At 35.2% G+C, this 24,221-nt stretch overlaps 1 protein-coding gene across 5 annotated transcripts; it reads right to left on the reverse strand.

Annotated features, from left to right (window-relative positions):
• Positions 1-133: 133 nt before the first annotated feature.
• Positions 134-8,338, reverse strand: LOC137385894 (tumor necrosis factor alpha-induced protein 8-like protein). Of its 5 annotated transcripts, none has more exons than XM_068072490.1 (4): positions 8,179-8,338; positions 6,107-6,188; positions 5,393-5,442; positions 134-1,197 (listed from the first exon to the last, which is right to left on the reverse strand). In XM_068072490.1, exons 3-4 carry the CDS (start codon positions 5,415-5,417, stop codon positions 623-625), a joined length of 600 nt encoding a protein of 199 aa, XP_067928591.1. In that variant the 5' UTR covers positions 5,418-5,442; positions 6,107-6,188; positions 8,179-8,338; the 3' UTR covers positions 134-622. The 5 variants fall into 5 exon arrangements, with proteins under 5 accessions (XP_067928591.1, XP_067928592.1, XP_067928596.1 ...); XM_068072491.1 differs by having other exon boundaries at positions 8,202-8,336; XM_068072495.1 differs by lacking the exon at positions 5,393-5,442 and having other exon boundaries at positions 146-1,197; positions 8,207-8,248.
• Between the last annotated feature and the right edge of the window lie 15,883 nt (positions 8,339-24,221).

Genomic DNA, 24,221 nt, shown 5'->3' on the forward strand with positions numbered 1-24,221 from the left:
CATTTGCGCAACAAATTTGGAGTTATGTTCTGTGATGTGTTTAAGTAGTCTGTCTTCCAGGCATTACACAAAGCAATAGTTTGTTGTAAACCCAGCTGTCAGTGTAGGCTATTAGTTTGCTTCAGATAGTGTCTTGATACCTTATTTTTGTACAGACTGTATGTATGTATATTTTTGTTTTGTACATAAAGTAATATTTTGTGAAACTTTCATAAATTTGCACAAAGCAGATGAGAAATTTTGTAGGTAAATGCATGTACGTATGAAACTGTAGACAAAATATTGAATAAATATTTTGTGATACTCAAATAAATAGATTGTGTTAAAAAGATCTAGCCCTTACACAAGCACCTTTGTACTCCTGCTGATGCATCAAATGTGTAACAAAAATGTCACAGAAACACACCATACTAGAAATAAAATTATTTATAATATATATGTATGGACAGTAGAATATATACTTACTATGAACAAAAGGTGGTATAAAATTCAAACAAAAGATCAATCACTCAAATGATCATGGCCCTCAAGCAGTTTGTTGAGCAGCAGGCGGCCATGTCAATTTGCAAGTCATGTGACATACAACTATATATTGCCGTGATCCTTTGATGTAAGGATGGCCTTAGATTACGCCGGACTCCATGAGATCATCAAGCTGTTTGGCTATCTTACTCATAATAGGTGAGTATTTGCTGTCAGGTGTGAATACCTTCTCTAAAAAGTCTGTATTGCCCAGTAGCTGGAAAACGTGGAGTACTTTGTTCTTGGTCTTTTCTTTGGAGTGCCGAGCGATTAGTCTCTGAATCATATTTGAACTTTCTGCGAAGGATTTTGATAGGAAGTGTTTGTCAAACGTGAAGTCGACCTCGACGAATGAGGTTACAGTCATGACGAGTGTTTTGAACTTTTTCTTAAAATCTACAATGAGGTCAAGCTCTTCGTTGTTGAACTGGTCGTTCCTCATGAGTATGGCAATCTTAATAGTCACTTTTATTAGGTATTTGGTGATTCTTTCTGCCTCTTTTTTATCCCCCGAGTACTCCTTAACCAACAGGTAAACATTATCGAGGAGTTGTCCTGTCTGGTCGTCTATAAACACTTTCGCCACAGATTTACTTGACATAGAACTGGCAAGTTTCTTCTGTATCCTCAAACCAAGACCTCTCGAATTGAAGCCATTGCCCGGCTCGGATGACACTACAAACAAGAAGAGGAAACTGTTCAAACAAAGTTCAAAGAGGTTTTACATAATTTTCATGTGTATTCTTAAAAGAGAGTCAACAGAAAAGGCTAGAACAAGAATGGGTTAAATAAAGGTTGGATATTGGAATACCACGACATATATAGCTAGGTGGAAGGGATATTATTAATGGGTGTGCACCACGCCGAGCGAGTGATCCATATAACATGTGGTTTCATCTGACATACCTAGGAAGTTAATATTGACGCAAAAAATATTGGCCAATCCTCAATTTACAGCGCTCATCCAAAGTATTTAATAGCATTCCTAAACATGTCATTAAATGTTGCTTCCTCCCTAGTAAGTTAGTTAGTATACCTTACTAGTAAACTACTGTAAGATAAAGCAAACCATACATGTTTAACTGACAATCGTGAGAACCAAATAATTTTTTGAAACAATATTAGGAGAAGAAAAGTTTGAATTTGGCAGTCTGTTGTGTATTCTATTAAGACTGGCTCTCTAAAGCAAAAGTACAGTTCTAAAAGGAACCAGAAAAAGTATGAAGGTAACCACTCAAACCTATACCAAATTATTTTAATTCGTGTGACCACCTGGCGTATATCTTAATCCAGCAAAGATAATTGACTGGGTTCTTCTTTTATGCCAATTTCTAGAATGATTTTTAGTTGAGTAGAGTAATAGAGTTCAAATAGAGTAAGGAGAGATTTAGACTGAGCGAGTTTGTGATCACTAGTCGCCAGAACCCTTGCCATCTCTGTGACAGCTTGAAATACTCTTAAGCAGTCACAGATCAATAACATTTCATATTTGCTATTCCATAGTTTCAGTTCATTTTTGGAAAATTTATTTAAAAAATATTAGTTGTATTAACGTTTTATTGTCATTTCTCATCATATATTGAATTCTATCACTAGTGTACAATGGTTAATAGCGACTTATAAGTTAACAAATATAGTCTCTCTAAATTATTAAGCATATGACTTACTAATATTGTTGACCCAGTTTTTTCTATTTGTCACTTTTGTAAAAAAAACTTTGTTTACGAAGCAAAGTATCGAACAGGAAAATACCCTCAACAAGCAACTGCATGAACACTAGTACATGGTCAATTAGATTTTACCAACAGGTTTATCAGCCAATCAACAAGAGCAGACATGATTATCAGCTCAACATAAAGTTGTCAAAAATCGGTTGAAATGCAAACTGCTTGTGTTTAGTTTTCAAATTTTCTTACAAGAACCGACCTAAAAAAACTTCAAGATCCCAAGACTGATCAATTCAGGATGGAATAAAACCATCTTTTCTAAGTATCAAATAAAAGATGTTGGTTTCATAAATTTAATCCTGCATATCAAAGAGTTTTACTTTAAAATACATTAAGCAATAAAATTCCTTTATCCTTGAAATTTGTATATATAATTCTACAAAGTTCATGAGATCTTTGTTACTACAAGCGACTAGAGCTGCTTCAATCTTTGAACAAGAGTAAACACTTTAGTTACACGTAAGCCATAAGAAGATTTCATCGAAGCAATCCGTTAGGTACTATAGAAAATCACTTAAACCCGCAGAATATTGGTTGACATGGCTACGCAATTAAAACTAACTATATTTCTCTTTATCCAGTTGTTCTTAGTAAGTTTATGGTTTTATGTATTTGCAGAAAATGTTAGACTTGATGAATTCCCAACAACAACTACCATTTTGAAGAAGGAATCTATTGCTCTTTTCAACAACAATATTGTACCGATGCACAACTATGAGTTCTCAAACTCTGAATTCAGCAACATTATTAATTGGAGTGACGTGATCTTATAAACAATAAAAGTGAAGGAAAAGCACTTTTCACTTTTATTGTAAGCTGGTTGATACAGAAACCGGGTAAAATATAACAAAAGTTCAAAATAACACATAGCGTCACTTGACATATTTTACAAATCATAGTGCTTGATTTATGTATTTCATTATTGCAATGTTTCAGTTTTTAGCAAAATTTATTGATATTTAATTTAAATTTGTTAGGCAAGTTAAATGTTATACAAGCTAAGAGCATAGAATTCTCCACATTTTGCTGCATTACTAATATGCCCAATGTTTCAATGCTCACTATATACACTTATATGACCTCCAGTGCAGGTGCCTGACAAAATGTGTTGTAAAAACGTCATCATGCAAAAAGAAGGTCAAGGGTGCCAAATACAAATTTAGTTATGACATAAATTTTAAAACCTTTAGAAGTATCTACTTTTTATATTCTGTTTGTCACGCCTCCTTTAAAACAATTCGTGGTTGGTTGCTGTCATAGTTCGTTTTTTTATGGTTAACGAAACCAAGACATGATAATAGAAAGCAGATTTTCAGTAACTGAAGATTTCAGTATGAAAATTAAAATCAACAGAGAGAGCCATATTGTTACTGAATTTGATTCTTGGGGGCAATCTCTACTACCGACTACCTACTTCATTTTGTACTTGTAGTGAGTGTTGATGTCATTCTCCACCTCTACCCATTTTAACACTAAAATTAAAAACTAGCCAACCTTGTGTGAGAAAGGTATTTATTGATTAAGTTTTTGGAGCAATTGCTATGAGCTATGACACAGGACATGGCGCTAAAGACAGCAGATAATGAGAGCTGAATGCTCACTATCGGATGTAAGCAAAGTCATACTTCTAACGTCGGCTCACATACAATTTGAGACTGATTAGACAAAGCATCGCTTATTTCGACTACAAGTTGATTCTGGTTCAAATGTAGCATTTGTTTGAGAAATGCTTTTTGTTTGTGTCAGAATACATTTCCTGTTCCCAAACAGTAGATCTTTGTAATGCAGCATCGCTAACATACGGCTAAAATATTAGCAGCTTTACACCGCGACATAATGCCTCTAACTGCAGCTACCCGCCATAAGCTGTCTGTTTAAGGAAAAATAAGTTGAAAAGAATGAAAGACGATGATGACTGGGAAGGAGGAACTACAGGAATGATATTTCACAACCTCTGGCATGACTGTCATGCAAATAATATTTCTATGAAGCATATGATCAGGTGTCAGATAAAACTTTTGCTTCGCAAAAACTGAGTTTTTTCCGCTAATGCATGATAAACTCTCAAGACTTTATAGTAAACGGTAGTTACATTCTACAGCCATGTTTGCTAGAGGGGAAATAGCATTCAAAGGAATGATGTCACTGCTGCCAGTCTGTGTCAAAGTCTGCTGACAACCTTCAGAGGTGGTTGCATATAACGTAATGAGCAGACTTAGAGACAAAAAGCAGACGATGAGTGATACTAAGTGAGATGAGAATGATAGAGGCAGAGGTACGGCAGGTAGACACGCAGGTACTAGAGTGGAGAGGAAGCAATGTAATACAACATCAGATATTCCAACATTTTAGCTGAGGGTGACTCAAGATGAACAAATCTGTGCCAACATCTATATAGTCTAAATGTAACGTGATAACAGAATTGACAGCCAATACAGCCCGCTAGTGCATTGCTATCTAATGTCTCCTGCCTGCATCTGCTGTCAACGGTGACACTTGCTATTCACTGTCACCCACACCATAGAACATATAGAATGCGATACATAACCAGCCCAGGAATACAAGGGCATAGAATGTGAAAAGTTGATCAACATTACTACCGGTGTTCAATCAAGAAAGGGCCGACCAAGGGATCATGTTATACAAAGTACACACTATGCAAATCATAGGATCACACGCAGAGGAAGCAAATCAAATAATGCAATAATCAGTTAGGCAATCAACTAGGGAAGTGACATTCGAATATGTAGAATATGTATGCTTCTCTTGCCTGATAAACACTTATGGGAGATAGGCGAGTTCAAGGGTGGTTATAACGGCCTGATTTCACTGGGTGCGCAGTAAATCACGGCACTCTGATAGTACACACAACAATTACATTCCATTACCATTACACTATGGAAGAAACAAATACGTATTTTAACCAAAATAATCGTTACTATGAAAGCGAGACGAAGATATCGAGCAACACAGAGTGTATCGATGTAGGTACCATACGCCGGGTGAAAAGGTGAAACAGGCGATGAAAGAGAAAGACTCAAGCTAACAACATAACGCAGAAAGATCTGATTGCTCGCTAGGAAGAGTGACAAAGGGCAGTTAGGTTTATATCAAGCGGTATCAAGCACATTGAGAAGGTCTACCTTTCCTTGTTCTATTCTTATTCATCTTCTGAATGGAGCTAATGAGAGAGCTGTAATAGGCACAATGGTGTTAAAACTAACATATGAGGCAGAAATGGGAGGAGTACTAAGGTCCCTTTCTTGTACTCCTCAACTGAAGGAACTTTTACTAAATTACATAATCGCTCTACATAGTTGTTATGTTGTAATTGTATGAATTTGCATGCTTCCGAAACACAAAATATGGATGAATTAATGTCTGGGAAGTCATCCGAATCTAGGAATAATGAAATAGTTTTTGTATCTTGCAAAGCAATGCTGTCAAGTTCAGGCTACTAAGACTTCAACTTGAACAGAATCATCTATCTGTTTATAGTATAGATGATCACATTTCGTATAGATAGTCACATTTCAACAGACGCTTTTCGTCTGGCTAGTGCTGAGAAACACCTTCAAGTGAAATGCGACGGGAAATATCATGACATACACACGCTGAAAGACCGACGGGAAATATCATGACATACACACGCTGAAAGGCCGCTGAGGCAATCTGTCATAAATAAATTCAAATGCGCTGCAGGGTACAGCATGCATCGCTGCAGGGTACAGCATGCATCGCTGCAGGCTTTAATACATCCATGGGTAAAGGTTATGAATAACTAGCCTCTACAAGTGGCTAGAGGATATGCGTCAGCGACACCAAATGATGCCACAACGCAGTGCGTAAAGACTTACTTTTTGTATCCTCTCTAGCTTGCGCAGGCTTCGAGTTATCTCGTAGAAGTGAGCTGTTCACACTCCGGCTCGCCTTATAACACTATAACAAATACAAGACTGATTAGGCTGCCTTTCCTGTTAACTCTCTTATCTACATGTAGTTCCCTCTCTCCCCTCTAGCTTGTTTCACTTGCCCCAATCCCTTTGATAAGATTCCTATGTCTATGGGCCTCATGGGAGTCGCGTGTTGTCATACCGGTAGCCTATGGTATTTAGAAGCATTATTACAAGAGCGGCCGTCAAGGGGTGTATTGTTCTGAAATTTAATCATGTCATCAAATGCGCAGCATGGCATGCTGAAGGCCTACATAACTTCTATATGGTTATTGAGAACAGTGTCAACATTGAGATCTGTAACAAAAGGGAAGGATAATAAGGCGACTGCGAAACACCTCAATTAGAGAGCAAAGCGGTAAACACTGACATTCCTCACTACCCTATATTGTAACAAAGACTACAAGCGAACTGCTTCGGTGCCAACACCCAGAAAGAGAAAAATGCCAAGCATGCTAAAAAAATCCCTAACTTCAATCTAGAAGCCAGCATAGATAGCTGCTACCAGTTGAAGCAGGCATTTCACTCTGTCTGAGCTTTCTTTGCTGGCTCAACAAGCATCTGTATGTATGACACACCAATCGTGGCAGCTGTTATCTGCCATCACATGACAATATCGCTCATCTACTGCAGCATCATCTGCCTTCCCATAATAAGCGTTTTATGACTTTTACTAGCTTTTGATGAGTCTACCAATTTATAAGCAATCCTGAACTTTCATGTTCTAACTCGCTGCCACAGGTGGAAACATAAAAGTTCAGCGCTGAGACCCTCAACTAGCTCAGCCTCGGCAGCATCTGAGCTAGTTGAGGGTCTCAGTGCTGAACTTTTATGTTGAATCATCTATTATAAATCCTCCAACACTTCGACATAGCACTAAGCAGTTACAGCTCACTCTCACCAAGACCGTCAACTAGCTCAGACTCAATGTGTTTGAGGATCCAAAATAGATGATTGAACAAAAGATTTTATCCAATCAGATAGGCTAGGATACAAGGATGGTGAGTTTATGGGTCACACAGTTAGCAGCTTATTTTACTCTGGGTTTAAATTGTTTTAGCAGACTGATCAAATCCCATTGATGTAAATATCCCTGCCAAGGCTGTAAGCAATACAACATGTGGGATTCCACAGGGCCCTCTTGGCCAGTTTTATTCTGGTTGATTATACCAATTTATAGGTTGGTACTAACCTCTGTTGAAGAACATAGAGCGGTGTTAGGTATTCAAAGCTCATTAGGTCATACCAGCATAACAGCGCCTCCAATAGATATTTATATACGAGTTGAAATTGTTAAAACTTAGTGGAACACAAGTTAGTTATCATTAGCGATTTTGTGTGCCATTTTTATGCAATATCCATACTGAAAACGTTCACATGGTTCCGAACATCGCAACAGCTTGAAGTCATACCGAAGGGACATTTGTAGGACAGTCAAACAAATCAACTATTTCTGTGCCTAACACCAAGCGCATATTCTCACACCTTTGACCCATTTTCCTATCAACACATTTTACTAGCACCCTATTTAACATATCAACAGCTTCTAACTGGTGACTTCATAGTAAGAAACTATGGAACTGCTAAGTCTGTTGTTATGTGTCAAGAAGCTTTAGCGAGTTGAAAAAATACGCAAGACAGAAAAGCAATCTCAGAGTTGCACACACGCAGATATGATAAATTATAGCCGCTAAGAGACCAATGATGTTACTATTCAATGACCAAACCGGTGACAAAAGATTTTAGCAACATAGGATAACTTGATATTGTTATAAATCTTTAAAATGGAATTATGTGAATGAATTAAATGTCATGTATCAACATAACTGCATTGAAATTGTCAGCAATGGCTAAAAATTTAAAAGATAGTAAAAATTCTAAACAACAGACTACGTGAAAAGCCTCATCACACAATGTGACAATAGAGAGACAGGCACAAGGTCCGAACAAATAAAAGGGAAGCTTTGAACACCCACCACCAAAGTAGATAGATCCGTACCTCACCAGAAGCAGATGAGCTCGTGACTCAACTCGGACTCCCTTACACGCGGATACCGAACTAAACAATGGTGAGGGCAATACGATTCCTGGCTGGCAGAAGCCTACTGCTCTATCAAGCGTGAATAATAAATGTTATTGTCAAGCTTGATAGGGAGCCAATGCCGGATTGTTACTTGAGTGAACTCAGTGTTACGAATAACACAACATAGCCTCAGAACACGACTCGAATTAGGATAGACACGGGTGGGTTGATAGTTTAGTGGTTGATCAATAGTCAATACAAACAGTAGCAGAATTTTACACTGGGTATTGTACAAGGGGGCATTGTTTATAAATAACACGAGTATTGATAGTGAAGGAATGGTTTATTGATTAGCGACAAGAGCCATACTACAGAGTCATGTTACGGAGAACTGTAAATAAATCTGCTTAGACTTTATTGTCAGGCTAAATGGCTCAGGAAGGTAATGGTTAACCTATTATATACTAATAATCAATGATCAATTAGAGTGAACGAAGCTGTCACTTCTTCAAGTCTAACATCAAGATTGTTATATGCCTAAACTATACTACTCAGTTGATGACAAGTTGTCAGTGTGAAGAATACTGTTGATAATTCAGTGATACACGTGTCAATTCGCAGCTGCCTGCCATAAGCTAAATGGCCATACACGCACCATACAGGCTACAGAATGGTAGCTTTAAAAGGCAACATATTAGTAATATGCATGTTGACGCCAGACGGCTCATTGAAAATACGATGATACATGCATGCATTCCTATAGCAACCAACTGTCAAGATAATACTGCAGATACAGAGAGAAATCTCTTCATGAACTCGGTGTTGAACAAACAAATGTATAGTACTTAAAGGTTGACTTGCAACAAAATTCACATTACAGTTATTTGGTATCAAAAGATTCACCATGTCTTACTCTGTTGTGTTGTAGGTGCCAAATATGTGGAAATGTGATTACAAGCTCTTAAAAGCTCAAAAACGAAAAGCCGCCGAAGATTGGAATCTCTTTATTTATCTGACATATTCATTACAGTTTGGTTATCGTCTTGTCACGTATGTTCTCACGTGAATTGAAAGTCCAATAAAAAGCTCAATATAAACTTATCGTAGCACTAGTTTATGACAAACACTTCGGGTTTTACCGAAGACCCCGTATCAAATATAGATGCTCACTACTTTACAGTTTTGTTTCGGCTTGGACTAATCGTCAAGTCGTAATCTGATCATGTGACCCAATACTTCGAAAATAATCTTTGCGGCACTTTTCGATTATCACAGGTAACCGACAGGCTCGTCATGATTATCAGACCATGATATGTACTCCTTCGAGCTAAGGTTAAAAAGTTTAACGATTTTTTACGGTAAGTTAAAAGATATCAGTGATAAAAGTGACAGCATTACAATGACGATAAAACAGACGCGTAAGAACAATAGACATGATTTTATTGAATGCGTGAAGTACACATATTTGTGAAAATATTTCGACGAATGAGATTGCATGAAAGTGTAAACAGAATCCATCCTGTAACAACTACGTCCCATTTTGGAAAGCGAATCCAAACTACGGCGGTCTCGTGTGGCTGCGATTAACTGTTCGTTTTTTAGCTTTTAAGAGCTTGTAATCACATTCCCATATATTTTGCACCTACAACACAACAGAGTAAGACATGGTGAATCTTATGATACCAAATAACTGTAATGTGAATTTTGTTGCAAGCCAACCTTTAACATTTACACTAACTGACATCTGAACAGGGAAATCTGCAAGTCTGTTGTAACATCACTGGTCGACTTTGCTCTGTTGCTATGCGATGAGAGACATGGTAAAGTATTTGCATAAACTGAAGACAAGAAGTTCTTCCACTGGTGGCTATAGGGAGCTTGCAGTCAAGCTATTGTCTAGAACTAGACCACATATGTAGGTCAGACAAAATTTTTCACGTTCAATGTTTTGCTATCAATAGATCTAGATTGAGGCCACTGCAGACAGGAGTGCACCACATTTGCTGCCAACAACAATCATCATGAGAGATGTACTGTTGTCCCGTGTCTAGTTTTTTCCTACAATTTTAAATTAGATGAACACCTGGAAAATCCTAAGCAACAGCCATGAAAGGGCTCTGTGTGACTACACATATTGTATTGCTTGGAGTCTTTGAAGGGATATTTACATTAATATGATATTATATGTCAGTTAGAACAATTTAAACCCATTATGAAATAAGTTGCTAGCTGCATGACCCATAAAGTCATCATCTGCGTAGCCAAACCTATCTAAATGTATAAAACATTTTATTCAATCACTAGTTTAATATTGTTTTTACAGATATTATTTTCTGTTCAAAAAACATCGTCTGCAGACATCTATTTATATATGGAATTATCTACCCTCCAAATTAAATCATAAACTTCAAGTGTAGTACTATCATATAGAGGTTTGAAGCTGCAAAATATTTTGAATATCTTTTGCATTCCGCAACAGAACATAGAATAATGAAATAATACATAGGTTAGCAATATTTTATCAAAATGTTGAAAATAGCTTCAAATTATGCTTTAAACATTTTCTCGCATGATAAGTCTAAAAGAATTATGACAGAAAATGTGTACGCAGGTAATAATTTTGTAGCCATGTAATAGGCAAAATCAAACTTTCGTGGCAGCAGTTTAAGGCAAACACACACTACACTCAAAACCTTTCAGACCTTGCACATGATGTTTACAAAAGACAAGGGCTAGTAGTATGTCATTGTTCTGAGGAACGCTTGGCTACACCAAACTAACAGAGCCAAGCCATGCTACCAATTAGGCAAATCATACGTGACATTGGCCACAATTGCATTTTAAGCAGGCAGTATGAATGACAGGAGCTAGTCTTTTAATAAAAAGATTAGGCCCTGCAGGTGCATACGCTCTTAGCTGTTTTTTTATTATAATAACATAGCATCATTGTTTTTACTATTTCTTTCCACTGGCTGCCGGGATTAGAGTCTTTCAATTGTGATTACACACTAAAAATGGCAAGCGGTGGTCAACAAAATTACCTTATACACTAAAGAGCAATGACTCGTGCCACCATTCTCTCACACATGGAGTAGTTCATCTGTTCTTGCATACTCCATATGTCCATAAATTGCCAAAATTCTTCTCACATGGGAAGATGAGTGACGTGACTAATGCCAATTGGACTCAAGCAAAACATGTAACCACAGTATTAGTAGCTATAGGAAGATATGAGCGCCTCTGATTGGTATGTCAATGATATGATGTTATAATGATATAATGTTTATAATATGATAACAGCTGGACGTAAACATTGGCGGCAGCTTACATAAAATTACATTGGAGATGACAAACAAAACAAATTCACAACATAAAGGCAACACTTGCTATTTCAGCTTCATAACATTCATGATTTTAAAATTGAAATCATTTTAGCATTATTTACAATAATGCATGTTGTCAAATGTATGAAATCCAGTACTAAGGCTCTTAGTACAGGCAGATTTATTGCAAACATACACTTACATATATTAGCTAAATCAATACAAAGAAAATTTGATACCAACAGGTACTGGAGTGGGAATTGATATCAACAGGTACTGTAGTGGGAATTGATATCAACAGGTACTGGAGTGGGAATTGATATCAACAGGTACTGTAGTGGGAATTGATATCAACAGGTACTGGAGTGGGAATTGATATCACCAGGTACTGGAGTGGGAATTGATACCAACAGGTACTGTAGTGGGAATTAATATCAACAGGTACTGTAGTGGGAATTAATATCAACAGGTACTGTAGTGGTAATTAATATCAACAGGTACTGTAGTGGGAATTGATATCAACAGGTACTGTAGTGGGAAATGATATCAACAGATACAGCTGTAGTGGGAATTGATATCAACAGGTACTGTAGTGGGAAATGATATCAACAGGTACTATAGTGGGAATTGATACCAACAGGTACTGTAGTGGGAATTGATATCAACAGGTACTGTAGTGGGAATTGATACCAACAGGTACTGTTGTGGGAATTGATACCAACAGGTACTGTAGTGGGAATTAATATCAACAGGTACTGTAGTGGGAATCGATATCAACAGGTACTATAGTGGGAATTGATACCAACAGGTACTGTAGTGGGAATTAATATCAACAGGTACTGTAGTGGGAATTATTATCAACAGGTACTACAGTGGGAATTGATATCAACAGGTACTGGAGTGAGAATTGATACCAACAGGTACTGTAGTGGGAATTAATATCAACAGGTACTGTAGTGGGAATCGATATCAACAGGTACTATAGTGGGAATTGATACCAACAGGTACTGTAGTGGGAATTAATATCAACAGGTACTGTAGTGGGAATTAATATCAACAGGTACTACAGTGGGAATTGATATCAACAGGTACTGGAGTGAGAATTGATACCAACAGGTACTGTAGTGGGAATTAATACCAACAGGTACTGTAGTGGGAATTGATATCAACAGGTACAGTAGTGAGAATTGATACCAACAGGTACTGTAGTGGGAATTAATACCAACAGGTACTGTAGTGGGAATTGATATCAACAGGTACAGTAGTGAGAATTGATACCAACAGGTACTGTAGTGGGAATTGATATCAACAGGTACAGTAGTGAGAATTGATACCAACAGGTACTGTAGTGGGAATTAATACCAACAGGTACTGTAGTGGGAATTGATATCAACAGGTACAGTAGTGAGAATTGATACCAACAGGTACTGTAGTGGGAATTGATACCAACAGGTACTGTAGTGAGAATATCATGCTGTTAATTACATCCACCAAGATTCTGTTTATAAATCACAACATCAAAGAAACTATTTATGCTCAGGGCTCTGATTACTAGACAGAGATGCCCCAAATGACTTATTGGTGAATAATTACCTCTGTCAAGGAGCCTATGACAGAAAGGTCATAGCGGACTGAAGCAAATGAATTAGAAATTGATAACCGCCTATCAGTTAATAATCATCTTTATATTTTCTGGCAGGCAGCTGCCACATAATATTCTAGCATTTGCAAATGCTAGCATAGATTGACAGTATGTACAAACAAAATACCACCTGTTAATAATAATGGGTAAAGAAGGAATTAAAAATCAACTATGTGTATACAAAAAAAGCCTCGACTGTCAAAATAGTATAAACAGATAAGTATCTTGAAAAACTGATTGAGTTCAAAGGTTAGGTGTGCTGCTAATTAGCTTGACTGGATAGACTCCTCAAGAAGAGATTTTACACATCAAAACATGTCAAACATTGTTACTAGTGACACTTCAATCTTATACAATACTACTAATCAACTAAAAAAACAGTGTTCAAAATACACTAGTTGAGACATATCAGAGTAATTTAATAGGAAGCGCCAGGTACAACATGCAAGTTTCAAGAAAATAGAACTACCTTAAAATACATGTATATTGATATAGAACTTAGGCAGACAATGCTGCTACAAATGTTTATATTCAGAAGGAAGGTATTAGCTAAAGTAAAAAGCTTTACTTTAGCTAATCCCTTTTTACCACGGAATTCTAATAGTCATGTTGCCTGATAAATGCATTTTTAACAGATCAACCTGTCTATATAAATTTGTCATGATCAGAATTACCATACATGTAACAAAAATTATATATAGTAGTGCATTTCATCAAGCTGTTATTATTATTATTGTATTGCCCTATTTACTTTGACTATGTCTTCCGAAGATTTTACTTCCTGAAAAGTTTTGTATGTGAGCTCATGAGATTGATAATATGGATGTTATCTGCTACATCGTTATTTATTGCTTAGCAAAAAAACTCACTCGTTTCAAGCAGCAAAAGATTTACATGAAATTCTCTTTAAAGATGACGGAGGTAATTACATATCTTCCAGCTGTTGCCATTTTACTGTTGGTTGTATCGAAACAGTGTGTAGTTTTTTTAAACAGATGCCTGAAATATTTCATGTCCTGTACATTACATTGCTTAGAATATATCTACATATATTTTTATTCATATACATATGCTTAAAAACACGCCAAACTAATGACAATAAAAACTGGAAATAAATCACAAAAATATGTAGAAGGCCATCTCACTGGAGACCGTAAAAGTAGGTATTCAATACCGTTCAACAAGCTCCAGGCCTACAGAAAGCAATACCATACATAAATAGTGCAAACAGAAGAATTATAAATGATATGATTTAATGGGCATAACACTTAAGAAATTATGGCTAGATTGATTGGTCCAGACCATAGAGTTATCTCCCCCTAAATTGATTGGTCTAGACCATAGAGTTATCTCCCCCTAGATTGATTGGTCCAGACCATAGAGTTATCTCCCCCTAGATTGATTGGTCCAGACCATAGAGTTATCTCCCCCTAGATTGATTGGTCCAGACTGACTCACACCAGCATACGGAAAGAGCTGAGGTGCAATGATAGCACCAAAATCGTTAAATATCCATATCTAACACATAACCAACTCCAGCTAGCACAAATGTGTGTTGATATATAATTGAAATTTATTAGTTGGTGTTGTTTGGTCGAGTACATACAAATTACATTAAAAAACTGATTTGAAAAATCATAGCCAATTATAATAAATAAAAATTTGGTTTATGTAAAATGAGTAGATATTGAGAAAGAGATAGATGAGATCCTGTGTTTAGTATTATACAAGTGTGTATATGGATGGCAGCATAATAAAATATTTGACAAACGATAAAAATGTACAGATTTTTTTTTATATTGATGTGAATTTTAGTCAATGTGATGAGTAGTATTAGTTAATTATTTAAAGAAAAGAGAACATGGAATCGAGTTTATCTTGGTAGCCATTGAAAAATAAAACGATCAATCATTGCCAAGCAAAAAGCAAATTCATCTAAACAAACTTGTACATGCAATAAACAGACCACGAGATATATCCTAACTTAATTTAATAGTATGACTTGACTTTTAAATCTACGTAGTAAAGTTGGAAGTAGAATTCACAAGTTTGGAACCAGTTAGCTTTACTTCAAGTCAACTCGCCTACATCATTGACAGAGTTGATTAAAATATTGAGTAATTTGAAGAGAAGCATTTGATTCAGAGGTCAAATCATCATCATGAGAAGACAACTACAACATGGCGTGCTAGCATTTTCTTTGAACCAGTTGTCGTTGAGAGTTAAATCTCTAAACTACAAGCTGTAGAACTTATTTATATCCGTAGTTTGACACACATATAATATTGAGATACCTTAATTACAAGAAAGGCATTGTCATAAATGATAGTGGCTGTGCTTATTCAAATAGTAATCATTTCAATAGCTGGAAAATGAAGGTTGTTCTACAAGTAGATATTATTTTTCCAAGTTTGGTTTCATAACTAATTTAAGTTTAGTATCTGTGAGTAAGACGCAAAGTTAATTATGACGTGTGATTTTAATGTAGCACACTAATACAAAAAAAACATCAAGTAGAACCTTAATTGAGCATCAAATTGAATGTTTTACAACTAAAAAAATTCTCAGTAACTTGAACCAGAATTACACAAGTAAAAACAAAAGACTAATTTATGTTCAGAAATTCTTTCCTACCTATTAATTTGAAATTAGCTTAATTTTTTCAAACTATTACTGCCAGATTTTTATATTATTTCTGCCAGATCTCTACTTGAAAAATTTTCAAGCCCGAAAAAAACTTCAGTAGTTTGAGCAAATTTATAGGCTACTTAATGTCATGATCAACCTATAGTAGAGGTGCATATACACTAAAATTTTATATTTACGCATCCATAAATAAAACACAAATGAGTCGTTATTGAGGGGTATTTAGGTGATTCCTACAACATTATAATCTATGTGTACTTATTCCATTGAAAACATACAGAAATCTTGTAATCACTTGAAGCACATAAATTACATAATTTTTTTATTATATATTTCAATACATCAGAGTCTTGGCTTTCGAATGAGCCTGTATTCAATACACAAAGAATAATAGAACTATGAAAAACGGGGTGTCAAAAGTATGTCCTGCAAAAAAAAACACTTGGTTCAGGTACTCAAACTGTGACGTCCTAATTCTCATTTAGCCTTGGGTCGTCAATCCCTTTCGCTGCCATTGAGGCTGCATTTTTCTGTGACAATCGGTGCTGTTAAACCCGGAGAGCGCTAATAATAAACTAAGATTCTAGATAATCAACAATGCCCGCGCGATCGTGCTAACCCCGACCAATACAAACACATGTTCTGGGTTAATTAGGTAATTATGCTTCAATAAATGTACTGTCGTTGATAAAGGTAATGAAATCACATCGATTAAATTATGACCTGCGGTTGCGTGGCCCCAGGACTAAATGTCAATCGCACTTTCGCGCGATCTCGCAATGCTTGAAATTAATTAGTCTTAGTCGTCACCCTCAACATCACATTAAAAATAAAGAGCTAGTGCATAATATCATCGGGAAAATATAGTATGGTTCGTGGAGTCTGAGGTACTTATAGAAATAATATGCACATGGAGAACTAATGACACTGATTCCTTTGTCATCTTCATTCATTATCTGGAGTTGCCCTACCTTCGCCTGCCACTAGCGTCATTATCGTAGTTGATAAATAAGCGGTAAGAGCACACAACAACGAATATAAGAATTGTAACGTCACAATTTTCGAGACTATGCCAGTAAACTTTTTCGCAGTAGAGCTCTGGGGAAATCCTATAAACACCAACCAATGTCTGTCTCACCATGGCAAACAATAGCTCATTCGAAAGCCAAAACTCTGATGTATTGAAATATATAATAAAAAAATTATGTAATTTCTGTGCTTTAAACAACTTTTTCATCTATTGCTACTACATATATATATTGCTACAGTATATAAATTAACATTAACTGTTCAATAGAAACTGAATGTTATGGCAAATAACTTAATGATTTGTTTGAGGAAACTGGGTTAGATAAGTGAGTGGGCGGGAGCTAGGTTGGAAAAATATTTACATGTACTGGTAGCAAACTTTTTCTCTTTGTTTACAACAATCATTAATTATCCCACGACCAAATGAGCGGAGCGAATTTTGAGTTTTTATGATAAATGCATGTGCACAGAACTTACAAAAATTATTCGTCAACAACGCCGCAAACCCTCGTTTCGAAATCTCATCAACAAATTTAACCATCGTTTTGTAGAGTCGTTTAAGTATAATAACGATACAAAACACATATAAACCTATTCAAATATATTACCAAGTCTTTGAAAAGTGTCGACAGTATCTTAAAACTTACCCATCTGAACGGATTAAACACAAATAGACAGATTTATTTGGCCGAAAATCGTTATTAAAACTTGCTAAGCCTTACTTTTATCAAAGTTAAGATCGGAAATTGAAACGCCGAGCGACAGAGAATAGAACGATTAAGTTGTGCGCATTTCACGAAAAAATAACGTGCACATTTCACCAGTCTATAGCATTGTCGAATTGCTGAAGCTTTCTGTAATTAACGTAGGAGTACTGAAATCGTTTTATTTTTGCCGATTTCAAAGTAACTGACATTTTAGACACTTTTGAGTACTTTGGTATTCTAATTGATGTCCAACGCAGTGTAAGTAAAGGAAATGACGATGGTATTTTTTTCTAACGATTCTTATTAGATTATTACTATATTTAATTATAAGTTTGGATGACTACAGAACAATGACTACGTAGTACAGATTTTCTAAAAATCTATATAAATATCACAACTCCTTGATATTGTTAGCTATGACGTTTTAAAATGTAAATAAAATTGTGCATTGGTCAATGGTGCATATTATTACTATATTAATAATATTGGTTATTCTAATAATATCAGTGCATTTTACTTCTAATATTGGCCAATATTGCATTTCTCCTATTGCAGGGGAGAGATATAAACATATAATCTTTTCCTTTCATTATTGCTATTTGTTGTATATAATAACGCCCACACCCAGTGCATTGCAGCTACCATTGCAGTTATCCTATTGCACTGCAGTGCCATTTGACTGCTAATATTGCATTTTTCAACCATCAGTACCCTTTCTTTTTTCCCACATCACTTTGGTCGTGGGCTGTATGACAGTGGAGTTTCTAGTTTTATTTATTCTTGATTGGTTGATACAAGTGGAACTTTACATATCAATGCAATGGGTTCCCTGTAGTGAAGCAGTATTTAGAGTAGACATGCTAGAAATTCCCCTGTCATACAGCCCACGACCATAGTGATAATGGAAAAAAGAAAGGGTACTGCTGGTTGTTGAAAAGGTAGTTGTCAGCAGGAATTGACAGAGTATAGTGTAAATGAGAGTTGTTCGAGATGATATAAAATACATTTGAGAGAGCATGACTCCAAAAAGGTGCAACGAACAATTTATTTTGGAGGTAAAGTTGGGTTGAAACCAGGTATATGAGTAACTGGTTAATTGTTGATATTACAGTTTTATTTGGTAGTGTAATATAAATAGATATATAAAAGTGAAAAAGTTCTATTTTAGAAGTGTAAGTATAGAAAAATGTTAGGAATGTTGTGAATGGAAAGCATATGGGAAATGTAAAGTTGTATATAAAGTAATAGAAATGGAATAATGGTATATGATATAAAATAATGTTGTAAATAGATTTATATGTAGGCCCTATATAAGTATATGTAAAGTATTTTGTATATTAACTAATAACAAAGGAAATACATAATAATAAAACTATAGAAAAAGAGACATATAGTGTTTAGAAAAAGTTCACATAATGATATGTTTCATCCACCTCAACTGACTTGAGAGGATAACTCGGCACCAATGGCAGCTCAACAAGCTTTTAGTTTGGCATTAACTTCAGCATTCGTATGCCGTTTCATTACTCGGTGTAATAATAAGTTGAGGACGTAATTCATTGCTTTTTTTTCTTTATAAAAAAATATTCTCAGTTTAAACTTATTTCATGTTAACAATGACAAGTGTTGCAAGCATGACTATACGACGTAGCAAGACAGTCCAACCTCGACACACCAGGTTTATTTGTTTCGATACATGTATTTGCTTTGTATGTCAAAACGGTTGTATGCTAAAACAAATATTCTTATAAAGATAAATTGCATTTAGTTTAATTTGTTTCACAGCCAAATAAACTCAATGGTAAATACTTCAGGTACTTTTCTATAAGATTAAAACAAACGATTTACTTGAAAGTAAACAAAAAACTAATTTTAATGTAAGAAACTAAATAAAACTATTGACAAAAATATTTTTTTGTGTCACTTGACCTCCACATTAAAGAGTCACAAATTGAAGGATACCCTAGGTGATGTAAAATATAGATGATGAATAAATAGAGGTCGCAATAAAGATACAAAGCTAGTATAACTTTGACTAGTATATGTGAACTTGAATAAAAAAAAATTTTTTTAAACATTTGTTCTACATTTGCTATTTTTTCTAAGATGTTGCCTCAAATTGCCAGTTTCTTCACTTCCGCTCATGTCAGACTTTTTTCCAGCATTGCATTTAATTTTTTTTTAGCTAACTATTATATTTTATTTATTTTATTTTAATTTTTTATGTTAATTATAATTAGTTTTTATATTAACTTTAATATTTTATATTTAAATATTTTACAACTATGATAAAACTTTGAAGATTTTTTAAAGATTTGATCCAAAAATGTTTGCTTTTGTTTTTCTGCTATTCTCCAGTAAAAAAAATTAAATTAAAAAAAATTTATTCACTTCTTCCTTTTTCACAGCGGTATGAAGCGGTGTTTAATATTATTCTATCAATGCATAAGCAAACTATGTCAAGGGAACTGTAGGCATGCACACTGATTCACAAACTGGAATGTTTTGAGAAAGACCTCAGACGTTTTATGGTATTTGCTCAAATGTTACATTGTTTGTCGACAATGTAACATTTACAATGTCAACAAATTTGTATGTTTAGGGAGGTAATTGTGAGTCACAAATAGCCTGTACAATTTTACAGAATTCAATGTCAATATACAAACACTAGATAGAGGAAGTTTAACTGTTAGAATTAATATTGGCGAAACACTAATAATGGGTATAAACACACATCTTGTACTGATTTCATGATAATTCACCATTCTAAACCTATTATTTTGCTATCTGATACTTGTTATAAAATTGCCTACTCGCACAACCAGAATTTTTGAGCTTTTTTATATAAAAAATGACACTTTACAGATGTGATGAAGATTAATAATTAGAATTTCAGTTATTCTTCAAGAGCAAATCATTTAGGGAATAAAATTATAACAGCGTGTTATACACCCAATACTAATATAATAAGGATGATCGCAGCAGAAATAATATGACAATGGATGGTTATTTCAGTCAGTGACAATAGCCATTGTAGCCTCATTTCATTGTAGTCTTCAAGGATGTCATTAGCTAATAGTTTGCTCATTAGAACTGGCCAAGTACTACAGCAGAGCAAGTTATATGTTATAACAATGTCAAAAAATAGTAGCTTTTGAGAGTATAAATTGGGAGTTGTGTATAACTGTGTGTTACAAAACAGGCCATTGTTATAGCTATGAACTTTTTAACGAAAAGTGTACTAAGATTTTACACGGCTTTTTAACAACAATTTTTGACAGTCACTGCGCGCAAAGGCAAAAAAAACAGTTGCGATTAAAAGTCTATCCCTATACAGCACACCCCCGAGTTACGATGGCCCTGTTTTAAGGTTTTTCGCCTTACGATGTGGAGCGTGATGTTTTTTCTTCCCCGCCATGTGGCATTTTTTTCATCATGCGACATCAACGAAATGCCTCTCGAAGTTCAAATTTGGCTGTCAGTAGGCTCAATACATCGGAACCACAAAGATGTCGATATGCTATTCGTCGAAATCACTCCTACAACACCTGAAAGAAATACGATTCTCGCTTTCTCTCTCAGTTCAACATTCATCATCTTTTGTAAATGCTTGCTATTGCGTGAGTGAAACAAAAATTAGTGAAAAGTAAGCGAAAGTGAAAAGTTTATTGCGCATTTTAGTGTCTAATATAATATTTACTATAAGCTTTAATTCATTATACATATATAACTATATAGCTAAATATATAATTTTAATTTTTTAGCCATGGATCCTAAGTTTGATAACGACGTTAAAGGAAGTAAGAAATTGATTAACATTGCAACGAAGCTGAAGTTACTAGATTAACTATAAGTTAACTATAGTTACTAAGGTTAAAATACTATTTTGTTACTAATTTTTAATAAGTACAGAATGTATATGAAACTGCGATGTTTTTTACTAAGTTATGTTTGCATTAGATAATTATTAAAGGTTTTTATACCCCTCTATACGACATTTTCGCCTTGTGATGCCAACACCGAACTGAATTAATGTTGTATGGAAGGGGTGCACTGTATAATGCTGCATTAAAGACAGCTGAGATGAGTTCTGGTCTGTATAATAACTGTAATTTAATATTTTACACAACAAAACATCAGAATTTGCATGTTTGCAGATTTCAGTATTATAATTAGCATAAAACACAGTCAGGTGGTATGGTTAAATCTTGAGTCTATCCTTCAGGTTATTTACATGGCTAGGTGAAGCTCAGCAAGAAGCCACTGACAAAAGTACAACTTTCTAAAGTATAACTGTAAGTATAGCACTTTTAAAGATGTGATTGCGTCAAATTTGAGTTGATTTTAAAAAAAGCATTTTTTGTCTATCAGTTGATATGTTGTTTGCTGTGTTAGGCGATCTCATTGTCAAGATATTTGAAGATTAAAATCGAAAAAATTGATCACGGTAAAAACACTCAGGCCAAAAAAACATGCCCAGACTTGCCCAAAACGATGTAACGAGTGATACAACCAGTTTCTATCTCTTGTATTCACATCGGCTATCGCGATAAAAATCTAGTCCTACGCGGCTCTAATGGCATAAATTTTATTTGCCAATTTATAAAAGATAACTCTTGTTAGTGAGTGTCTGTGGATTTTATGATGGTGCAACCGTAGCTGAAATGATCTATTACGTTTGGTAGTGATAAACGTCGAACTCTATTTTATTTGATACGAGACAGAGTTCCAGCTAATAAAAATGTAAAAAGAATTTAATGATTGTTGATTAATAGAAAGTAATTACACTAAAAGTAGCGATAGATAGCAGTTTTAAAATATAATGTGTACCTCATACTATCACTAGAGTAGAAAATAAAGGTAATGTCAACAGGCACGAGTAGACAAATGATATGCTCTAGAATATGATGCCTTTCGTATATATCTTTGTCTTGGTTCAGCCTCGTCTGCTTAACATATATTTTCCCTCGTGAATAGTTTACACAGCACAACACACTGGTCTTACTTTGTGATCACTATTGTTGCTTGCCTTCTCTGTGCAAATTGTTCACTTTGCAAGTGATTTGGGCAATGTAACGCTTGTACTTGTGACGTTATTGCCTGGAATTTTTGTAGTCTATGTTCAGGAATCTCAGGCCAAGAGAGACACCAAGACACAGACGTCACCAATTTAGGCTCTAGTGAACCAAGATTAAGATCCAGTAAGGATATTTGCCATAGCCATAACTTGAAAAGTTCGCATTCTTCATGCAAATGCTAGACCTTATATACCTTTCAAAGTCAAAACTACTCACATTAAATGGCAGCCGATTCTAGCTAGTGTTGATCTACTTTTCATATGACAATTCTTGAATTTAGCTTTCTTGCTCAACCCCAACAGCCCTTTTCAGTTGTTCAGTTTCATCAATCAATCTCGGCTACTTCATTTGTCATAAGATGTTGACTATCATGCAATGCAATATTGATTTTTTTGGCTGGGCCATTATTTTTAAATAACGAAATGAATGACTTCTTCCTTGATAGAGTGCCTTAAAACTGCTGCATTAACTTCTGGGTGCATTAATGGACAGTGAATATTGCTGGTAGATCATCTGTAAGAGAAAAGACTATTGCAAGTTTGTCATATATGAATTTCCTGCGCGCATACTGACTGTAAGGCTTTCTTCATTTTTGGAAAAAAAGTTTTTCAGCACTAGCCCATTGAACCAAATTGGTTGAATAATGCTTGGTTGGTTATTTTGTAACAAGATGCAAACGCCTCGTACAGATTTTTCTTATTATTGACATCATCCAATTTTGCTAAGTTATGTTTCACATATTCAAGTGCTTATTACTCCATTGCTCTACTCTGTTTTGAATAATAGACTATAGCACCAAAGTGTGCAGTATGACCAATTCAATTATTGAATCATAAAAAACACCTTGAAACCAACAGGTAAGAAAGATTTTCAACTAATAAGCTCTGAAAGTGGTCTTATTAAGTGATCTGCCAAGTAGATTTGGCTATTATAGGAATAGTTTTGTGACACACATGCACATTTCACAGGCTTATTCTATCAGTGTCGTTCTATCAATGTATTAAATTAAACTGCAGTGAATGACACTTAGAATTGTATTTTCAGAGTCACTTTTATGCAATCAGCCATCAGTTTTAGTCATACAGTTGAACTGCCTGCAAGAAAAGGGTAGCCTTGCCAACAAACAAGCAGTTCTGCATAATCCAATCAGCATTTGGCCACCCGACCAAGGGCATTGCGAACAGGGTTAGTTGACCATGATTCTGCTTATGGTAATTAAAAGTGACACATCCGTTATTTGAAGTTTCGCCTAAATGCCAGGTGTTGAAAAACAATACACACTGTCATCGATAACCAATCCTTTAAAATAGAGCACTAATTAGTTATAAATTGATAAAACATTGAGAATAATAGTACAACAGCAGCACTAATATAATTACTGCAGTCAACCTGAAATACTGTACATGATGTGCACTATGCAAAAGTTTGGGTTAGGTGCAACATTAAAAAATCTTAGGAAAAATTAATTCCAAGACAATACTTACGAAACAGGACGGCTCTTTATCATGGCATGCAGACTTCTCACACATATTTACAAAATGAGAGACTAAATTCAAATATTTCACAACACC

The sequence above is a fragment of the Watersipora subatra genome, chromosome 1, assembly GCF_963576615.1.
Source record: "Watersipora subatra chromosome 1, tzWatSuba1.1, whole genome shotgun sequence".
Lineage (NCBI taxonomy): Eukaryota > Metazoa > Bryozoa > Gymnolaemata > Cheilostomatida > Watersiporidae > Watersipora > Watersipora subatra.